Source organism: Megalobrama amblycephala, linkage group LG11 (assembly GCF_018812025.1).
Source record: "Megalobrama amblycephala isolate DHTTF-2021 linkage group LG11, ASM1881202v1, whole genome shotgun sequence".
Classification (NCBI taxonomy): Eukaryota; Metazoa; Chordata; class Actinopteri; order Cypriniformes; family Xenocyprididae; genus Megalobrama; species Megalobrama amblycephala.
The window spans coordinates 37,915,720-37,936,848 of NC_063054.1; the positions used below are offsets into that span (position 1 = coordinate 37,915,720).

At 32.2% G+C, this 21,129-nt stretch overlaps 2 protein-coding genes across 2 annotated transcripts in view; one reads left to right on the top strand and one right to left on the bottom strand.

Annotated features, from left to right (window-relative positions):
- The window catches only part of wasf1 (WASP family member 1), a 71,288-nt gene extending 70,162 nt beyond the window's left edge, over positions 1-1,126 (bottom strand). The window contains 1 exon segment of the mRNA XM_048207908.1: positions 685-1,126. The gene's annotated coding sequence lies outside the window, so the exon portion shown is untranslated.
- Positions 1,127-2,394: 1,268 nt separating this feature from the next.
- On the top strand, positions 2,395-19,985 carry cdc40 (cell division cycle 40 homolog (S. cerevisiae)). Its single transcript, XM_048207904.1, has 15 exons — positions 2,395-2,775; positions 2,916-3,002; positions 4,026-4,155; positions 4,246-4,332; positions 4,858-4,997; positions 6,917-7,013; positions 7,092-7,231; positions 7,600-7,674; positions 9,102-9,147; positions 10,857-10,958; positions 11,196-11,311; positions 12,120-12,253; positions 15,715-15,791; positions 17,850-17,994; positions 19,571-19,985. Exons 1-15 carry the CDS (start codon positions 2,593-2,595, stop codon positions 19,746-19,748), a joined length of 1,737 nt encoding a protein of 578 aa, XP_048063861.1. The 5' UTR covers positions 2,395-2,592; the 3' UTR covers positions 19,749-19,985.
- Positions 19,986-21,129: the final 1,144 nt, after the last annotated feature.

Sequence of the window (21,129 nt, forward strand, 5' to 3'; positions counted from 1 at the left end):
GTACACGTTATTTTAAGTGCAGGAGTATTGAGAAGAGAAGCAATGGAGATGCTTTGTGCTTTCTGAAGTCTCGGGTTTCACAAAGCGAGTCTTCCAGTGACTGCTGCCCTTCCCCCTGCATGCACAAAACTGCACTCCAATGTACATTTAATTCGCGCAATTACTGGATGCATTTACATTATGCATTGTGTGTGCACTATTTTTTCTCCTACTGGAAAACAGCTAAATATCTGGCATGCCATCCCAGCAATACACTGTTTAGCCAGCATGCAAACTGCATTGCATTTTGGTGTGATAGTTTGCCTTGTGTTTGCCATACAGATGTGACTCCCCTTCCCCCTTGAATGCATCAATCTCAGGGCAGCATGAGACCTCGGAAATGTCATTTTTTATGCATTCAATGCAAACAAACATAAGTTGCATGTAATATGTAATGCACATGCATTCAGGCTGCATTATGCAAGTTATTTCAGATGCATGCATAATTCAACCCACACCTGTCAACCAGTCCTGAATGGGGCCAAGCAGTGTTGGTTTACACGGGCAATACATCAGCCAGAGCAGACAAATACGACAAGGAAAAAAAATTCAAATGTGAACACTTTATTCCCAAGCGTATTTGCATTGTGCGTTTCTCTCATTTGGGACAGAATGTAATAAACAAGCATGCATAAAACGCCATACCTGAAAAAATGTAAGTTATTCTTATTATTCCATGTTTTTTCCCTTGTAATATTCCTCTCTGTTCAGTCGCGCGGTGTTCATTGCAGAAATACAGTACTGATATATACAGCTGGAGTGAATCCGGGACCAGAGGACCGTTAACGCTGGAAAAGGGATCCACAATGAATATTCATTCGCGATTTCTTCAGCAACGATCGGGTTAATTTCCCGTCACAGCAGCCAATAATAGACATATACGAGGCAGAAACCCTTAAGCATCAAGGTTGTGCTCCTTTTCTGAGAAGAAGCGATGTTCGGGATGTCGGTGTGTGTGACTCCACCCCTCCGGCTGCAGATGGTACGTCCCACTTTCTATTGTGGAGCCACAGAGCAGAGGAACTCGCTGCAACCAACCGCGCCCCGCCCACAGCGGGATCCCTGAGCTGATTGGCTAATGTCGCACTCAGACCACACCCATCAAGTCCAACCAGTAATTGCAAATACAAACAACTTGTTTAGCACAAAAACTACTTCAAGGTGTTGTACATGTTCCTACTAGCTGTGATATGAGAAATCTAAGGAAAAAAAAGCTTCGGTGAATCATAATTATGACATAAAAAAGTCGAAATTAGTACATGCTAATTCATAATTATGACACAAAAGTATGACATGGAACGTCATAATTGTGACATAGAAAGACATAATTTCATTTTTATCTGTTTACGTCTTCTTATTTTATTCTTTGAGTAATTTTTCGGGTTTCTCGAAGCAGAAGTCGTCATATTTGGGTAAAATTCTGACAGAATACATTAAATATATTTTTTGTGTCCCCATTTTCTCAAATAGAAAAAGAAGAACTCAACAACAGTGTTTTCACAACTTTCACGGTAGTAAAGTGTTTTTTTGTTTGTTTGTTTTTTTGTAATTTGATGAAAAGGTAATAAAATATTGAGTATAGTGTTATAAATGTGCATACATTAAAAAAAAAATGAAAATATAAAAAACTTTGCAAGATTTACGATCCTGATGACCGTTAAAACGCGTCATCACAGACCGTGAAAAGATTTTGTCAGTTATTTTTTAAAAATATATTTATTATTTTTTTTATTGTATTTTAGTAAATCAAGTTTAACTAAACGAAAATGAGAAATGCTGAAATAAGCTAAAATAAAATAAGTTTACGTTTTTAAAAAATATTTTATTTCAGTTAACGTTTATTTTATTTCAAGTAACACAATGTTTTTTTTATGGTTTTAGTTTTAGTTAACTATAATAACCCTGGTAAAAAATAAAATAAAATACTGAGTATAGTGTTATAAATGTGCATACATTAAAAAAAATGAAAATATAAAAAAATTGGAAGATTTACGATGACCGTTAAAACGCGTCATCACAGTCCGTGAAAAGAGTCCGTTTACCAGTGAAAAAGATTTAGTCAGTTATTTTTTAAAACATATTTATTATTTTTTATTGTATTTTAGAAAATCAAGTTTAACTAAATGAAAATGAGAAATGCTGAAATAAGCTAAAATAAAATAAGTTTTTTTTTTATATATATTTTATTTCAGTTAACGTTTATTTTATTTCAAGTAACACAATTTTTTTTATGGTTCTAGTTTTAGTTAACCATAATAACCCTGGTAAAAATAAAATAAAATACAGTATAAGCGCATTACACAGTGCGCGTGTACGTCGCAATGCGCGCTCTTGTAAGCTGTTGTCCTAAAAGATACAACATTTAACTTACTGCACTACAGCTGCGCCCGCTTGACATTCCATTTCAAAAATAATATGCTTATAATGTTATATTTTATTTAAAGCACAGACATATGTTATAATATTCTTTTTAAAAAATAATACGTTGTTTAAGATATTAAAAAATATATCCATCTTTGAGGACCCACTGACGAAAGACTAACAACAGCAAAGATGGCGGCGGCGGTGGGTGCCCTCGTTTCATACGGCAGCGACTCAGATTCGGAAAATGAGTCAGAATCCCGTACTAGTCCACAGAAAGTCGAACCAGACTCGGTCGCGCATCTTCAGCCCTTAAAATCCAACATTATAACGACTTTAGCCGCTCTGAATTCAGCGCCCGAGGTCGCCGTGAAGGTAAACAAGAACCGCGCGGCACACAGTCACTTACAGTTCAGCTGATTCTGAGGGAAAACAGTCGATCAGATGTGTTTGTGTTCGCTGTCCTGATACTTAATAACAGCTGAAATAATGTTTTCTGTGTTTGTCTTTGTCAGGAAGATGTTGAGACCGGTGTGCATCTTGATCCAGCACTCAAAGAAGTCACTTACAACCCTACATTTGAAACCATGTTTGCTCCAGAGGTGATATTGTGTGTTTCAAATATAATTTTTAATATTTTAGATGCCACAGACCTCCAAATATGATCATCCTTGTGTGAGGGATGCTAAAATTTAAAAGGCAGTTACCTTTTATAAACACAGTTTATAAATTCGTTTCTATTAAGTTACATTATTTTATATCTTTTTCTACTCATTATAGTAAGTTGCTGTTAAATGTATTATTTATTTAACTTTAATGTAATTTGTATGTGTATTTTAATCTACATTTGTATTTATCTTAATTTAATTAGTAGATTAGTAACTAATATTTTATTTTAATCACATTTATTTACTTTTTATTTTAATATTATTATTATTTACAGTTTGTCTCTACACTAGATTTATATTATAAATCAAAAATGAATGTCTATTAAGTTACCTTATATATTTTTCTACTCACTATAGTAATGTGCTGTTAAATGTATTTATTTGTTATTTATTAACTTTAATGTAAATTATATTTTAATCTAATTTTGTATTACTTTATTTTAATCTAATATACTTAATAGATGAATTACTAATGTTTTATATTAATCAAATTTATCCAATTTATTCTTTTATTTTAATCACATTTATTTTTTATTTTAATCTTATTATTATTTATTGTTTTTACAGGTCATCTCTAGATTAGATTTATATTAGAAATCAAAAATGAAAAATGTATTAAATTTAATGTCTAGTAAATGTTTATATATACATACATATACATATATATATATATATATATATATATATATATATATATATATATATATATATATATATATATATATATATATATATTAGTATTTATTTGCTTATTTAACTAATCTAATTTTTTATATATATATTAATTTTTTATTAATTTATTTTATTCCAATTTAATCTATTTAATAGGTTAAACATTAATATTTTGTCTTAATCAAATTATTTTATTTATTTATTTTAATCTTCTTATTTATTTTTTTTACAGTTTGAATACCCCTGTAATATTTTATTTATCCTGTTTGTCTCATCTCATTCCAGTTCGGACCAGTGAACCCGTTCAGATCCCAGCAGATGGCCGCACCGAGAAACATGCTGTCTGGTTACGCCGAACCGGCTCATGTGAACGACTTCATGTTCGAGCAGCAGAGGAGAACCTTCTCTACGTTTGGTGAGAGTTGTGCGTTGTTCTCACTTGTATAGCTTCTGTATTCACACATAGAATGAAATCAAACGTGTGTGTTTGGTATTTATGGGTCAGGTTACGCTCTGGACCCGTCTGTGGACACCAGTCAGGTCTCATCCAGCAGCTACATTGGAGCCGTAGAAGAAGCAGAGAAAAACAAAGGTGAGATTCACGTCGTTCAGCATCTGCCTTTTTTATTTGCATCATGTTTTGCAATTATAAATAAAGTGTCATGCAATCAAAATGGACAGTACTTTCTGTTTTATGGTGCAGGATTCATCAGTGCATGTTATTATAAATGTACCACTAAAAGTTTTAAATATTATCCAATTTAAATGTTATTTTTCATGTCATGACCAACGCATTACTTCAAAGATTGTCCCCACTTGTAAAATTAAAAATTTCAAGATGTAGGAAAATAACACTTGGTGGCAAACAAACACTTTTATTCAAAAATAAAAAGAAATGACCACTATAACCAGTAGATGGCGGCAGAGGAGCACTTATTGGCTTATTAGCCATTTCCACTCCCTAATATATTATATTTAGACATTATGAAATCACTGTTATAAAATATCATATCATCATTAAATCAATGTTTGTCAAAGTTTGGCACTGAATTATTAATTCCTGTTAATTCAAATGTTATTCTGGAGCCCTGCTCTTATTGTTGTTCTCCTCCACTAGGGCTGACGGTGTTTGAGACGGGACCAAAGAAGTCTGAGAAGAGGAAGAAGGTGAAAGGAGGAGATGCGGCTGATATCGACAGCTTTCTGGGCCCTTGGGCCAAATATCAGGATGAGAAAGACGTGGCCAAACCCTCTGAGGTGAGATGTCGTTCAAAATATTCAGTTTATAAGATGAATCCTAAACCAGGATTAAAGTGCCTTCACCAAACACTCACAATGCGTGTAGTTTTTTCTGCTTCTCTTACATGTTCTGCAACTAAATTTGCGAGTAAACCAGGGTTATTATCGTAAACAAAATCTATTAATATCATTAACTGTTAATTAAAATTAAGCTGATATAAAATAAAAAATAAGTATTAGTTAAAAAAAAAAAACGTAGAAATGTTAACTGAAATAAGTTTAATTTGAAGCACTAAAATTAATAACTGGTAATAAGAATTAAAACTAACTTAAATAAAAAAAATGGATTAAACCTAAATTGCAACATTTAAAAAAAACTTAATAAAATGACAAAAGCACATAATAAAATGACTAAAAATTAAACTAAAATTAACTTGAAATAAAAAAATAAAAGCCAATTCAAAATATTAATAAAACTAGAAAACTGTAATAAATCTAAACATGAATCTCAATATTTCTACAGATTTTTATTAATCTTAGTTCACATTTACTAATTCATTTTTAGGATCAAAAGTTGCATCTGTTGCAACTCTGGTTACACTTTAATTTAACATTCACGACGTAAATGCAAAGATTGTATATCGATTATGACAGAATTTAGAAAATATGCTGTTTTAACATTCAGAAAATGTATTGCATGAAAGTAGTCGAATTCAATATTACAAAATGATGAATATTGTATTGCTATAATATACTAGTCATGTTGGCTGTACTCTTAAAAACAACTGTGTGAACAGAATGTGACGAAAACACGGTAAAAAATTATATATATTCACAGTCGTTAAGGGACGCCAAAATGTTCGAAGTGGGCGGGGCCACTTTACTAAAATGGCTATTACTCGTGAATGAAATGAGATATTTTCACCAAACTCGGAACACCTATCTATGGACTCAATCTTTTGTCACATTAAAGACATTGTGGCGATTGGCCACTAGGTGGCGCTATAACAGGAAAAAAACATGAAAACGACTATAACTACTTCACCGTTAGTCCGATCGACTTGAAAATTGGCTTGCGGCGACTTTGAAGCGGAAAAACATCTTGACATTTCGCATCTCGAAAAACATGTCCGTCATCAGCCATTGAAGTTTGAGCGGCTGTAAGACAAGGTTAACGGAGGCCAATCAGAACGAAACTGGGCCTGTTTGCCCTAAAGGTCAATGAGAATTCTGGGGGGGAAAACGGCCACCGGGGGGCGCCTTCGCATTTTTCACGTGCGTAAAGCATCGTGTATCGCATGATTTTTCGCACATACCACATGGTAGAACTCCTCTTTCTGAGCAACTTTGCCTCTAGGACCGCCACTGTCCAACAAATCGTTTGTTTATATCAGAGATTATTTAAAAAAAAATTATCCGAACTGGTCTCAGGTTTTTGGCTCAACCTCAATAACTGTTAAAAAGCTTTAAAAACCATGTATTTCCTATGGTAAATTGCATGTATTGGCTGTAAATGGTCTTTTCCATCTATGATCGAGATGGTTATGGGCTTGCTAATTAAAACATTTTACATTTTTATGCATGTGCTTAAATGCTTTAAAATGCTTGAACCCCGATAATTGCTTGCTCGCAGCTATATTATAGTTATTATTCATGTAATTTTCTGCATAATATTTGAGGAACACTTTACAGTAAGGTCTCATATTTTAACATTAGTTAGCAATATTTGTTTTTGATGCTTAAAGGAAACCAAAATGAAGAAACATTCCCCTTTACTACTAGTTACAGCACTTTTTTCCTTAAGAAAATCTGTATCGGCGGATCATCTTTCTGAATAATCGGCGGAACTAATTTTTCGAGTTAAAAAACTAGCCAAATTCACCTTAAACGTGTGTTTATTATAGTCTAACCTTTTGCATCATGTTTCAATGTGACAGGATGAGCAGAAAGAGCTGGACGAGATCACAGCCAAGAGACAGAAGAGAGGCAAGAATGAAGAAGAAGCTCCAGCGGAGGAGAAGACCATCCTTCACAGTACGACACGACACAACATACAGTCAACCAAACGTGTGTTCGATATGCTCTTAACCCTCCGTCTCTCCCTCACTGCAGTTAAAGACGCGTACGACTATCAGGGCCGTTCGTATCTGCACATTCCTCAGGACGTGGGCATCAACCTGCGCTCGCCGGACATCCCGGATAAATGCTACCTGCCCAAGAAACAGCTGCATGTGTGGACCGGACACACTAAGGTGAGTCGACGGCCGCCTGTAATCGTTGTGGAGGGGCTGGACGTTGACGCACATTTCACCATTTGATTAGATTCACAAGCTTGATTTGATTCAATATTGATTCATTTAGAATATATTATACATCATTCTTAACTTAAGGTCATCTTTGCAGCCGACACTGACTCACAAATCGCTAGTTTATTAATAAATTGTGTAGAGTTTGTGTCTGGATGGCGTTTATGCTGTTTCATGGCATCAGTGTTCAGTCTCGCTCTCATCCCTCCGGCAGTGTGACTACATACTGACTCAACCGTTTACTTCGACAGACGTACCATATTCTCTTGTATCGTTTCATGTATGTTCACACAAACTGCACTTCCTGTCTGCAGGGTGTCAGCGCCATCCGTCTGTTTCCGGCGTCTGGTCATCTGCTGCTGTCCTGCTCTATGGACTGTAAAATCAAGGTGAGATCTTTAAACACTTCTCGTGTTGAAGTGAGAGGTCAAGCAGTGTCGTGTAAAACGGTTCTACACTTCGTTTAACATTTTTTCTAAATCTTGAATACTAGTAATAATAACAATAATATTATTATTAATAATAATAATAATAATAATAATAAGAAATAACGATATTATTTATTTATAATAATTATATAAAAATAATGTGCAAGTCTGTTAAAATAAAACATAATTATGCGACAGTAATAACAATTTAAAACTGTTAGAATATAATATTATTTATTAATAGAATAATAATTATTATTATGCAACAATAATATTTGAATAATATTAAAACAGTCTGTTAGAATATAATATTAATATAATTAATATTGCAATGATTGTTATATTAATTAACTAATAATAATTAACTTTAATTATTCATATAATAATAATATTATTTATCGATAAAATAATATTAATATACTATAGTAATACATTCTTGTATTTTTGAATAATAATATTTAAATAAGTCTGTTAATATAAAAAATAATACTTATTTTATTATTTTTGTGCAACAATAATAATTTTAAAAAGGCTTAGAATATTATATCAATATAATTAATATAAAAATTATTAACATATTAATGATTATAATAACTATAATAATAAGTAACTTTTATGATTATTTATGAATAGAATAATAATATAATATAACAAAAATAATAAATAACTAAATAAATTATTATAATTGTTTATTGTTAGAATAATATTAATAAAATATAGTAAAAATAATTATGGCAAAATACAAGAATTAAATGGTCTGTTAAAATTAATTATTATTGTGCAACAACAGTCTGTTAGAATATTATAATATAATTAATATTAATATTATTTACATATTAATATTAATTAATTTTAATATTATATTATTAATATAATTATCATTATTATTATAAGTATTATGCAAAATACTAGAATTTAAATTGGTCTGTTAGAGTACAACCGTATAATAATAATAATAATAAGTTAAATTAATAATAAAAAGTTATTATACTGTTTAAGCAACTTCTTTGTAATTCTTCTATAATAATTCTTATATAATATAATAAAGATGTTAATTATTATTATGTCAAGAATAATTATTATGCAAGCAATTTTTATGATCTCACTATTTTTTGGAATTTTATTAATAGGTGCTTTACAAATATATATGAAAAATAATTCTTAATAGAGAGACCAGATGGAACGTTTTTCTTTTAAAAATAATTTTCTCAAGAATCTATAAATGAACGGACATAAAGCTAAAAGGTGTTTTATAATGAAATAAATGGTGACCAGCTGCATCATCTTAAAGATACTTGTCTTGTACGTTAATCTGCATTTTATCATAATGAAAAGTTTTATTGAAAAACTACCCAGATGTCTGATGTTGTTTTTGTCTTTTGCTCTAGTTGTGGGAAGTTTATAATGAGAGAAGATGTGCACGGACGTTTATTGGTGAGTGTTGTGTCATTTTTCTCTCTTCTAGTCTTGTTTGGCCACAGAGGAAGAATCACACGTTTTATTACAGACTCGCTGCTGTGGCGTGTAAGCGTGATTGAGTGATGTGCTTTAATTACTCTGAGACGTGAGTAATGGAATAAATCAGAGGCTGTTTCTCCAGTGTCTCGGCTCATTTATCAAGCGCTGTCAGAACCGCCGCTCGGCTCCGTCACGCTCTCTCGAACTCAGGAGACTTGCAGGAGATGTGAGCTGAATGACATTCATGCGTTCGGACGGGACTTCAGAGCTCAAATGTTCAATTCTGCATCGCAAAATCTCACTGTCGACGGGTTTAATTAATTCAGCTTGATTAAACTATTGTGTGACGGAAACTGAGGGTGTTTTAATGTGCCGTTCTGGACACAATCATGTTTTTATGCCTTAAACTTTTCTAATTCTTGAATAATAAGAATAGTAGTAACAACAGTAAATTAGTAGTAGTAGTAGTAGTAATTATTATTATTATACAATTATTATTATTACAACAATAATCATAATAATAAAAAATTATACTTTTATATTAATTAATATATTATTCTAACAGACTGTTTTAAATCATTTTTTATAATAATATTAATAATAATGATCATTCATTATTTTTTATATATATATATATATATATATATATATATATATATATATATATATATATATAATTCAAATAATATTAATATTAAAATGATAATAATAATTATTGTTATTCTTAGTATACAATAATTTGAAATAGTCTGTTAGAATAAAACTTAATAATAATTATTATCATGATTTTTGCTGTTATACAGTTACTTTGACAGTTTTATCATAATAAAAATTATACTAATATTATACTATATAATAACATTAATAATAATTATTATATTCTCTCTCTCTCTCTCTCTCTCTCTCTCTATATATATATATATATATATATATATATATATATATATATATATATATATATATATATAAATCCAAATAATATTAAGAATTAAATAATAATAATTAGTATACAATAATTTAAAATGGTCTGTTATAATAAAACTTAATAATAATTATTATTATAATTATTCAATAATACAATAATTTAAAATATTCTATTAGAGTAATATAATTAATCTAAAACAGTATTATAACAATTTATTTTAATGATTTGTTATTTAAACAGTTTTTCTAATTTATATTTTAAATCTAATAATAATTATTATTAAACCGTTTTTTTTTTTTCAATTATTTTAATTTATTATTATTATTATTACTATTACTACCATCATGTCAAGAATAATTATTACAATAATGAATAATTATTACAATAATGTGCTTTTATGCCTTAAACCTCAACTTTTGGTTTAGTAACATCTAGAATATAAAAGCGAAAGCAGTCTGTGGCCTTTAGATGCTGGACGAGGGTCTTAATTCTCCGTCATGTGGCGTCATCGCCGTTAACAGCAGCCGTCACTCGTCTCCGTGGGTTACTGATATCGCCATGGCTACAGTTGCCGGGCTGATAAAAAGCATTGACCAGGAACAGTCCACTGGGAAGCATCGAGTCTGAAGTCACTCACAGATCCGCACTGCTGGTTTCGCTTTTATTTTCACTGACCCAATAGTTTAATTATGTTATGTGCCATATATATATATATATATCTTTGAATGGCAGGTCTCATTGATGTCTTGTGTCTCTGTAGGTCACAGTAAAGCGGTGCGTGACGTCTGCTTCAACAACACGGGCACGCAGTTCCTCAGCGCCGCCTACGACAGATATCTCAAACTCTGGGATTCAGAGACCGGTGAGAGTTTAATACAAACACACACCAACAGGATCCAAGATGGATGTTCAGAGATGAGTTTAGCATGTCCAACTCAAACCGATTTAGTTTAGACATCTGTCTAGTCTCAGTCTCTGCTCCACCAGCAGGGGGAGCCACAAACACACAGGCAGTTTCACATATTATGGGGTGTTTAAGACGATCATCACTAGTCCCAGAGCTCATCGTGATGTGGAACACATCTCTGTCCTCTTTCAGGTCAGTGCATCGCCCGCTTCACCAACAGGAAGGTTCCCTACTGCGTGAAGTTCAACCCAGATGAGGACAAACAAAACCTGTTTGTTGCCGGGATGTCGGACAAGAAGATCGTCCAGGTATGAAGCGAGAGACGGGTGTCATTATTAAAGGGTCTCCGCTCGTGTCCGACAGCTTATTTCACGCTCTGCGTCATAAACACACACACACAGCAGCGGTATTTAAGATTTACACACCTCACGATGCAGGTCTAAAACCATTCTTGATCTACATTTATTATTATAAAAATGATTATATTCTTCTTCTTTACCATCTTTGAATATGAAATTAATTTGTGCATTTTTATTAAATCACTTGTATAATTATAAGTACAGATTTCAAACTAAATATAGCTTCAGAACATACATGCAAATATAAAGTAATAAAGCAGAACAGAGAAACACATTACAAGCAATAAACAAAAGTGCTTTCAATATCTGAAAGTTTTCCAGACAGTGAGTGCAGTGAGGGATTTTCCCCTCTTTCTTTGCATTATTGCTGTTTATTACTGATGACTGACGGCAGGTCTAACAGGCTAAGTTTAATATAATTTTATTTATTTATAATTATTTTAAAGAAATTAATACTCTTATTCATCAAGGACACATTATATTGATCAAAAGTGACATTTAAAATGTTACAAAAGATTCTATTTCAAATAATTGCTGTTCTTTTGAACTTTATCAAAGAATTGACTTTGTATTTTACTTCGTATTTAACTATGAAAGATAATATACTTGTTTGATGGTTTTGTGTGGGTTTGTGTATCTCTAGTGAACATGCAGGGAAAAAAAACTAAGCTGAAAATCAATACTGAAGTTTTCAGAATCAATTTCGATCTTATGGGTCCAAACGCAGCTGATGTGATGCGTGTTTTTCCTCGTGCAGTGGGACATCCGGTCCGGTGAGGTCGTTCAGGAGTACGACAGACATCTGGGCGCCGTCAACACCATCACCTTCGTGGACGAGAACCGCCGCTTCGTCAGCACCTCAGACGACAAAAGTCTGCGCGTGTGGGAGTGGTGAGGAAAAGCTTTATTCCTGAATCTCCCATTAAATGGGAATTTTGGCTATATATATAGGAGTATATGAGGGAGTGGTGAGGAGAAACTTTATTCCTGAATCTCCCATTAAATGGGAATTTTGGCTATATGTGTGTATATATATATATATGGGAGTATATGAGTGGTAAGGAAAAACTTTATTCCTGAATCTCCCATTAAATGGGAATTTTGGAATCTCCTGAATATCCCACTTTATTCCTGAATCTCCCATTAAATGGGAATTTTGGCTATATATATATATATATATATATATATATATATATATATAGCCAAAATTCCCATTTAATGGGAGATTCAGGAATAAAGTTTCTCCTCACCACTCCTCCTCAAAATTCCAAATTCCCATTTAATGGGAGATTCAGGAATAAAGTTTCTCCTCACCACTCACTCATATACTCCCATATATATATATATATATATATATATATATATATATATATATATATATATATATATATATATATATATATATATATATATGATAAAGTTATATATATGGGAGTATATGAGTGAGTGGTGAGGAGAAACTTTATTCCTGAATCTCCCATTAAATGGGAATTTTGGCTATATATATATATATATGGGAGTATATGAGTGAGTGGTGAGGAGAAACTTTATTCCTGAATCTCCCATTAAATGGGAATTTTGGCTATATATATATATATATATATATATATATATATATATATATGGGAGTATATGAGTGAGTGGTGAGGACAAACTTTATTCCTGAATCTCCCATTATATGGGAATTTTGGCTATATATATATATATATATATATATATATGGGATGCACCGATATATCGGCCAATAATCGGTATTGGCTGATAAAAGCAAATTTTCACACTATCGGACGATACTTTAAAAACAGCCGATAGTCAGGGCAGATATATCCTGTCGATCATACAAGGGCAAATGCACTGAATTGCTAAGAAGCCAGTTTGATGTTCAATATTAATAGTAATTTAATGAATTAATAACATTCATAAAGTTAAGAAATATTAGTTTAATCTTCAGAATTTAGTTAATGCGTTTAATATTAATTTTAGTAATGTTTGTTTATAACTGATACCAGTTACTCTGACATAAGTTGATGAAATGGAGAGAATACATTTTTTATTTGCATTTGCAGTAATAATGATTAATTATTAATTATAATGAAATTATCGTTAATTTAAAAGAAGGTATGAAGCCTCGTTTACACTGCATGCGTTTGCGGTGCGTTACGGCTCCGGCAAGGTTTTGTTCCGTCCTCTGAGCGGTGTCAACTCACACCAGAAGCATTTCAGTAGCGAAGCGGCTGGATTCACGAGACCACAAGATTTGCCTGTCTAACGTTGTTTTCGTTGATTTTTTTCATGTTTTTAATGGCTAAATTGTTATATTTTGTCCGGTTTTATTGTGTTTATTGCTATGCCATACTTTATTTTGCTGTAGCCATACAGATGAAGTTAATACACATAAAATTCCAGTTATGGACAACAAAAACAAAGAAATTTCAAGTTTTTCAACTTCAAATCTTTTGTCGTCAGTTTCTGGCCTCCTACTGATGTGAAATATGAGCAGGAGTTTATACAGGGTGATTATTTTGACTTTATTTTGTATTTGAGCTGCGCGTCTTGGATGCGGCGTCCGTCAAAAATAGGCGAGGCACCTATCTTTAGCGGCGCGGCGAGACGCTTCTCAAACTGGTGTAAACACGAGCATTGACTAGAGTGGCCGCGTATCAGCTCCGGTAGCCGCGTCGCAGCTGTAACGCGCCGCACAGGCGTGCAGTGTAAACGAGGCTTTATAGGCAGAACCCTCAAACTATCTGTAAAATTATCGGCAGATATCACTCTGAATAATTTGTTCTGAAATAAATTTTTTACTGAAACCAAAATTAAATGAAAAGTTTTCAATTTATCTGGAAACCGAAACTAGAAATAAAGTTTATTTAATAATCAATTAATCACATTTATTTAATAATCAAATTTAAACAAAAAACTTGAGTTGCATATAGACATTTAAATTGCACTCATATAACAACTTTTTGGTGATATAAATGTTTCTAATTTTTTGAAATATAAACTATTAAACATTGGCTGTTATAAAAACATGATTTATTCAAACATGCATTAAATAATGAAGTCAACAGGTTAATTAAAAAAACAATGCATGTATCAAAAATTCTCCTCTCGAGTTATTTTTCTAGCTAACTGTCGAGTTTATGGTCACTAACTGGCTTTTCTGAGGTAAATGTGATGTTACATGACAGCTGTTTTTTTTAACATCTTTCGCGGTTGAAACACTGATTGATGGATTACATGAGACATGATTCATTCAGTCAGTTGTTCTGTATCTTTCAACATTCCTTCTGATGTTCATTCATGTTTATTTGCTGCTGTAACTAGTAGTAAAGAGGAAGAGATGATCGGTTCATGATCTGTCACCATTAAAGACACAAAAACACATTTATTGATGAATTTCTTTGAACACTCTCACAATATTTCATCGGAGAAGATGTTTCGGTCAGTGATTTCTGCCCTCCAAAACTTTTGTCCGAATATTTTTAGTGCATCACCAGTTTCATGCACAGAATGATTTTTATGAAGTCATCTGCGCCGGTGTTTTGTTCTCGTTCTCTCATGCGGAGAGTTATTTTGGGACACGCGTGTCGTCTTGAGGGATTTTCTCTTCCCGTGCCTCGGGTGTCAATGTTCTGCTCCAGTTTGGAGGCGCTTTCTCTGTTGTAGATGGATTACAAAACTCAAACACAGCACTGTGTGTGTGTGTGTGTGTGTGTGTGTGTGTGTGTGTGTGTGTGTGTGTGTGTGTGTGTGTGTGTGTGTGTCAGTAGAGAGAAAATGTCAGCAAGAGTGAGATAAAAGATTAAAAATGGCACTGAAGACCTGGAGCTTCAAAGAACAAGAGTCTGTTTGAAGAACTGAAATCTAGAGTTTGTTCAGTGCAGATGGGTCACCTGATGAATGACTGAAGCTCTTACGGTCCATAATGGAGGAGACTGTTGCTCTGGTTAACAATGAAATGTCAGTCTGAATTCAAAAGAAATAATGAATGAATAAAATATATAAGTAAAATAAATAAGAAATAAAAGAATGTTTTTGTCTTCTGCTCACCAAAGCTGTATTTATTTGATCAAAAATACAGTAAAAATTGTGAAATATTATTACAATGTAAATCAGCTGTTTTCTATGTGAATATATAGTGAAATATAATTTATTCCTGTGATCAAAGCTGAATTTTCAGCATCATTACTCCAGTCTTCAGTGTCACATGAAATCATTCTAATGTTGATTGCTGCTCAAGAAACATTTATGATTTATCTCAATAAAAATCTAATTTATTAAACACACAGATGTGCTTGATTGTAATGCAGGTTTTGATGCTTCTAAATGTGCCGTTCATCTTTTTTCAGGGATATTCCTGTGGACTTCAAATACATCGCTGAGCCCAGTATGCACTCGATGCCCGCGGTCACACTGTCGCCCAACGGTGAGTGACGTCCTACATGAACCACTGACGCTGTAAATGTCATGTGACCCTGCCACTCGTTTCGCTTCCTCTCTGATCAATAATTGATCAGAATCCCTCAAACGCAGACGGAGAGAAGAGCGCCCTCGTTTTCTCTTCCTCTCTTCCTGCCGTGTCGAACTGACACAGATTTCTCACTCTTCATGGTGAAGTCGCACTTCTGAGGTGCAAATGAACCCGTGTGAACCCAGTACGACTCCATCTGACCTGACCCGACTCCAAGTTCGGGTCAGGATGGTGCACTAACTAGTTGATTATTGAAGTTAACAATATCAATATTTTGTATATATAAAAGCGTCTGATAGGGTGAATTCAGGTTGATTGGGACACTTCATCTGCAAGTCATCTCAATGGCAAAAAGTGTCCCAATCACTCTGAATTCACCCTAAATGCATAAATGCACATGTAAATTGAAAAATAAATAGATATATACATTCAGTCCATGCTTTAAAACATAATTTAAGAAACCATAACTGTTATAAATAGTAAAATAATAAACAATTTTAAATTTTGTTTACAATTTGATTGTTTTAAATATGATTTATTTATAAATCATATAAATCAAGTACAATTTATTTATAAATCTAAATATTATTTATTTAATGCTACTTTGTTCGTACAAAACTTAAAATTGAGTCAAAAGTTCATTGTTTGCCCCCGAAGAGACAATTAAGTTGATTAAAAATGGATAAAGAAAAGAATTTGGCCATTAGAAATGGAATTTTAAAACAGATTGTTTATTTATTATTTTACTATTTATTAATTTGCTGTAGTTACAATTTTATTTAACTGTTTTAAAGCATCAATTGAACGGTTTCATGCATATCTTTATTTTTTAGTGTACATTATCAGATTCTTTTATCCAAAGTGACTTACAAAAGAGGAACAAAATCAATCCAATAAAGATCCAACAATATTCATAATATACAATATATTTTTTTTATTTTTTTTTTACTATTACGATTGTTTACTATTACTATATACGACTATTAATTATATTTTAAATAATGAATTAAATCCATTTAAAAAGTGATTTATTTCCATTTCTTATATTTAAACAATTAAATTAATAACTTGATTCCTTCATGTTTGTATTTTTTGGGGGGGCTGATACCGATTTTAACAAACAACTTTTGACCGATACCGATATTTGTCACTTGCTGTCTTATTACTTATTTGAACATTTGTCATTAAAATAGATTAAAGTTTTGAATTAAAGTTTAAAAATGCATGCATTAAGTTATACTAGCTAGTTTATTGCTGCATCAAATAATTTCTATTGAACATGGATTGGATCCATTTAACATTCAACAGGCCAACATGAATACATACATACAACAGAACAAAGATGCATATGATGCTTTTCAGGTATAGAAATAAAGTAATCACATGTGTGAAGTTACAAAAGTTATTTAGTCAAGAGTAGTGAGCAATTTTCTTTGATTGACATTAAAATGCACACAGAAGCGCAACGGGAATATTAGGCTGCTGTCACTTTAATAGCTGCACGGATCCAATATAGTGGTACACAAGCGTTTTATTTCCCAGCTGTTTACTTTCATTTAAGACATAATCGATTATAATTACAAGGATACCCACAAAAACGGCCATTTTGATGTAATTTTGTGAGAATTAGAAGTGAAAGAGAACTCAATTCAGTATTTGAGCGCGGTCTGAGACATTGCGAACTTGGCGAGTAGAATTGAGTTCTCTTTCGTGTCTTCTTCTTCTTGAATAAAATGCATGCAAAGGATAAATTTGGATTCTGCAACAGACATTATTCAGCTCAGTGCCTTCACGCAGTTAATTAATAAACCATCTGTTATATCTGCATTTTTCATGCTATAGCAGATATGCCGATGGTTTTGATAAATATCGGTGACCAATATATCAGTGCATCTCTATACTGTAATAATTATTCGGTGCTTTTTAAAGACTAGTCACTTAAACTTCCCACAGACTAGTTGATTTTCAGGATATGTAGTTCCTTGTGTGACGTGTGTTTTGTGCTGATCTCAGGTAAGTGGCTGGCCTGTCAGTCCATGGACAATCAGATCCTGATCTTTGGAGCTCAAAACCGATTCCGTCTCAACAAGAAGAAGATCTTCAAAGGTCATATGGTGGCGGGGTACGCCTGTCAGGTGGACTTCTCTCCGGACATGAGGTGAATCTCTTCAAACGGGACATTTCTGTTGATGTTCTGTTTCTAATTGTGATTTAGAGCTTCAACACTCTTGAAGGAAACGTATTCCTTAAAGCAGAGCTAATTTAGTGGCAAAACAGCTGTAGCTTGTGTCATGACTCATGAATATAAGTACACTAGTTAGTATGCATGATTTGGGGGTGGTTTGGGGGGTATCTGCAATTTTTCTGATTACAAATTGCATTTGTGTTTTTAAATACTAATTTTTTTATTATTATTTTTTAAATAAAAGCTCCATGTTTACTGTGCTTATTTGTAGGGCCACACAACAAAATGTGATTATCAATATGACTATATAATAATAATAATAATTTCATTATTATTATTTTTATTACTAAATTAAAATATAATTTTTATTTACAACAAATTAAGAAATATTACTGTTGCACTATTTCACTATAAAAAATTAAGAAAAATATTATAATTTTAATTTACAGTAAAGCTCTAAAATTCCAATTAATAATTATGATTTTATTATTACTAAATAAAAAAATTGAAAAAATTTGTATTACTTTTGCACTATTTTACTGTAAAATAAATTATATTTAAAAATATTATACTTGTAATTTGCAGTACTGCTGTAAAATTACAATTAATAATGATTTTGTTTATTACAATTTTTTGTAAAACAAATTAAGAAATATTACTTTGTGCTATTTCACTGTAAAGGAAAATAATTATTTAAGTATTAAGGAAAAATATAATAATTTTATTTTACAGTACCACTGAAAAATTAATAATTATGATTTTATTACTAAATAAAAAAATATTTAAAACAAATTAAGTATTACTTTTGCACTATTTCACTGTAATGTACTGTATTTAAGACAAATATAATTTTAATTTACAGTACAGTTGTAAAATTACAATTAATAATTGTTTTATTATTATTATTATTATTATTACTAATTAAAAAATATATTTAAAACAAAGTAAGAAATATTACTTTTGCACTTTTTCACTGTAAAATAAATATTATATTTAAGAAATATTATAATTTTAATTTACAGTACAGCTGTAAAATTACAATTAATAATTGATCTTATTATTTATTACAAATATTTTTTAAAACAAATTAAGAAATACTACTTTTGTACTATTTCACTGTAAAGGAAAATAATTATTTATTAAATAAAAATATATTAATACTGAAAAACACTGAAATTACAATTCTAATATTTATGTATTAATTTCTACATATTCTTCATTATTTTGGCAGGAAACCACAGGGACCATTTAAAGTTTCTCTTGTTTTTCTTTTTTGACCCCCGCCAGTTTATAAGTTTAGCGACATTGTGATTTTTGATTTTATTTCGCCTTAATCTTGCAGCCCGAGTGATTTATTAGGCCATGATGACTTTTTAATTGAATTCTGATTAAAAATACAGTCACCTTATTAAGCCGTTTCAGAGCGAAAACATTAAAATGGAGATATGGAGGAATAGTTTGAAGAGTATTGCACTTCCTCCTGTTTCAGCATTAGTCGTCCTCACTGCCGTAAATGTCTTTAACTCGTTCTCTCCGTGTCTTCCTGCAGTTACGTGGTCTCGGGTGATGCCGACGGGAAGTTGAACATCTGGGACTGGAAGACGACTAAACTGTATCATCGGATCAAAGCGCACGATAAAGTGTGCATCAGCGCGCTCTGGCACCCTCACGAGACGTCCAAGGTCATCACCTGCGGCTGGGACGGACAGATCAAACTCTGGGACTGAGGGACAAACACACCGCAGCTTCAGGCAAACGCTTCCTTCCTGCATCACACACTGTCTCTCCTGAATCTGAGCTTTTAACACGGATCTGAGACTTCTTATCGGGCTGGTATCCAGTCCTAACACACACACACACACACACACACCAGAGACTTTCAGCTCAAGCTTTTTGTGTTTTAATGAATGAAAACCATGTCTCATATTTCTCTCTTTTTGAAGATAATAAATGTCTCTCGTTTATTTTCTGCTGTCTGTGTGTTTTGGTGGCTGCGTTTCTTTCCAGAAGTAAATTAATCACAACATCACAGCATTTAATTAGAGACAGAGAGTATTTAAAAAAAGCTACAAGTACTTTAACATCTTTAATTAGGGGATGAACTCCTCAAATTTACATTGATTATAGTATAAAACACCACATATGAGTTTTAAATAATTCCCAAAGCTTTATTTCATGGTAACTGTGACCTGATTGGAAGGATTTCACTTTGGAATTATGGGTAATGTAGTCCTCCACTAGGAATTTTGCTGTTAAACATGTATTTTATTTTTTATTTTAATGGGAAATCATACATAGTGTCTCTACAGAAGCAAATATCACAAGTGCACGACCTCACGGTGAGTCTGTCATTGTAGGATTTATGTTTTCATTTCGGAATATGCTTCATGTAAATGCATTTTGACATAACCTGATTACGCCAGTATTACTGTTTCTAGAGATGCAGATTAGGCAGCCAATCAGAATCCTGAGTCGTGTAAACATCGACGGTTCATTTATATCTGCGTCTGTTCAAACTGTAAATTATCTTCAGTATTAACAGATGAAAATAAAGAGTTTCTTAGTTTATTCCATCTGTGTAAATTCAGCTGAAGTTAAGTCACTTTCTCACATTGAAATGACTGTGGAAAAAGTGGTCCGATATTCCTGAATTCAGCCTGTTTTTATTGAGCAACATGCTAACAAAATATACCATGAATACACTGCGTTCCAAATTATTATGCAAGAGACAAATCGGTAAGATTTCTGTACAATAAACATTCAGATTTTAGTTTTTCTAAGAAAATGTTTGTTTGTTTATTTATCCATGTCTTTTTAGATAACTGGTATCAATCTCAGACAAAATAATTTGCCAGGTCTATGGAAACCCTACTTAGAGGTTGTTCCACATTATTAAGCAAGTCACAGTTCTCATGCAATATGGGGAGGAAGAAAGATCTTTCTGAAGATGAAAAGCATGAAATGGTGCAATGTTGTGCAAAAGGCATGAAAACAACTAATATTGTGTGAAACTGAATGGAGATTATCAAATTATCATAAGATTTGTGAGTGATTTAGAGCACAGCAGAACTCGGTCAGATAAAGGCTTATTGAGGAAAGTTCCTGTCA

Coding starts and splice junctions, on each gene's coding strand:
- cdc40 (XM_048207904.1), top strand. CDS start 2,593: ATGGCGGCGGCGGTGGGTGCCCTCGTTTCATACGGCAGCGACTCAGAT. Junction 11,312..12,119: donor CGGACAAGAAGATCGTCCAG/GTATGAAGCGAG, acceptor TTCCTCGTGCAG/TGGGACATCCGGTCCGGTGA. Junction 15,792..17,849: donor GGTCACACTGTCGCCCAACG/GTGAGTGACGTC, acceptor TGCTGATCTCAG/GTAAGTGGCTGGCCTGTCAG.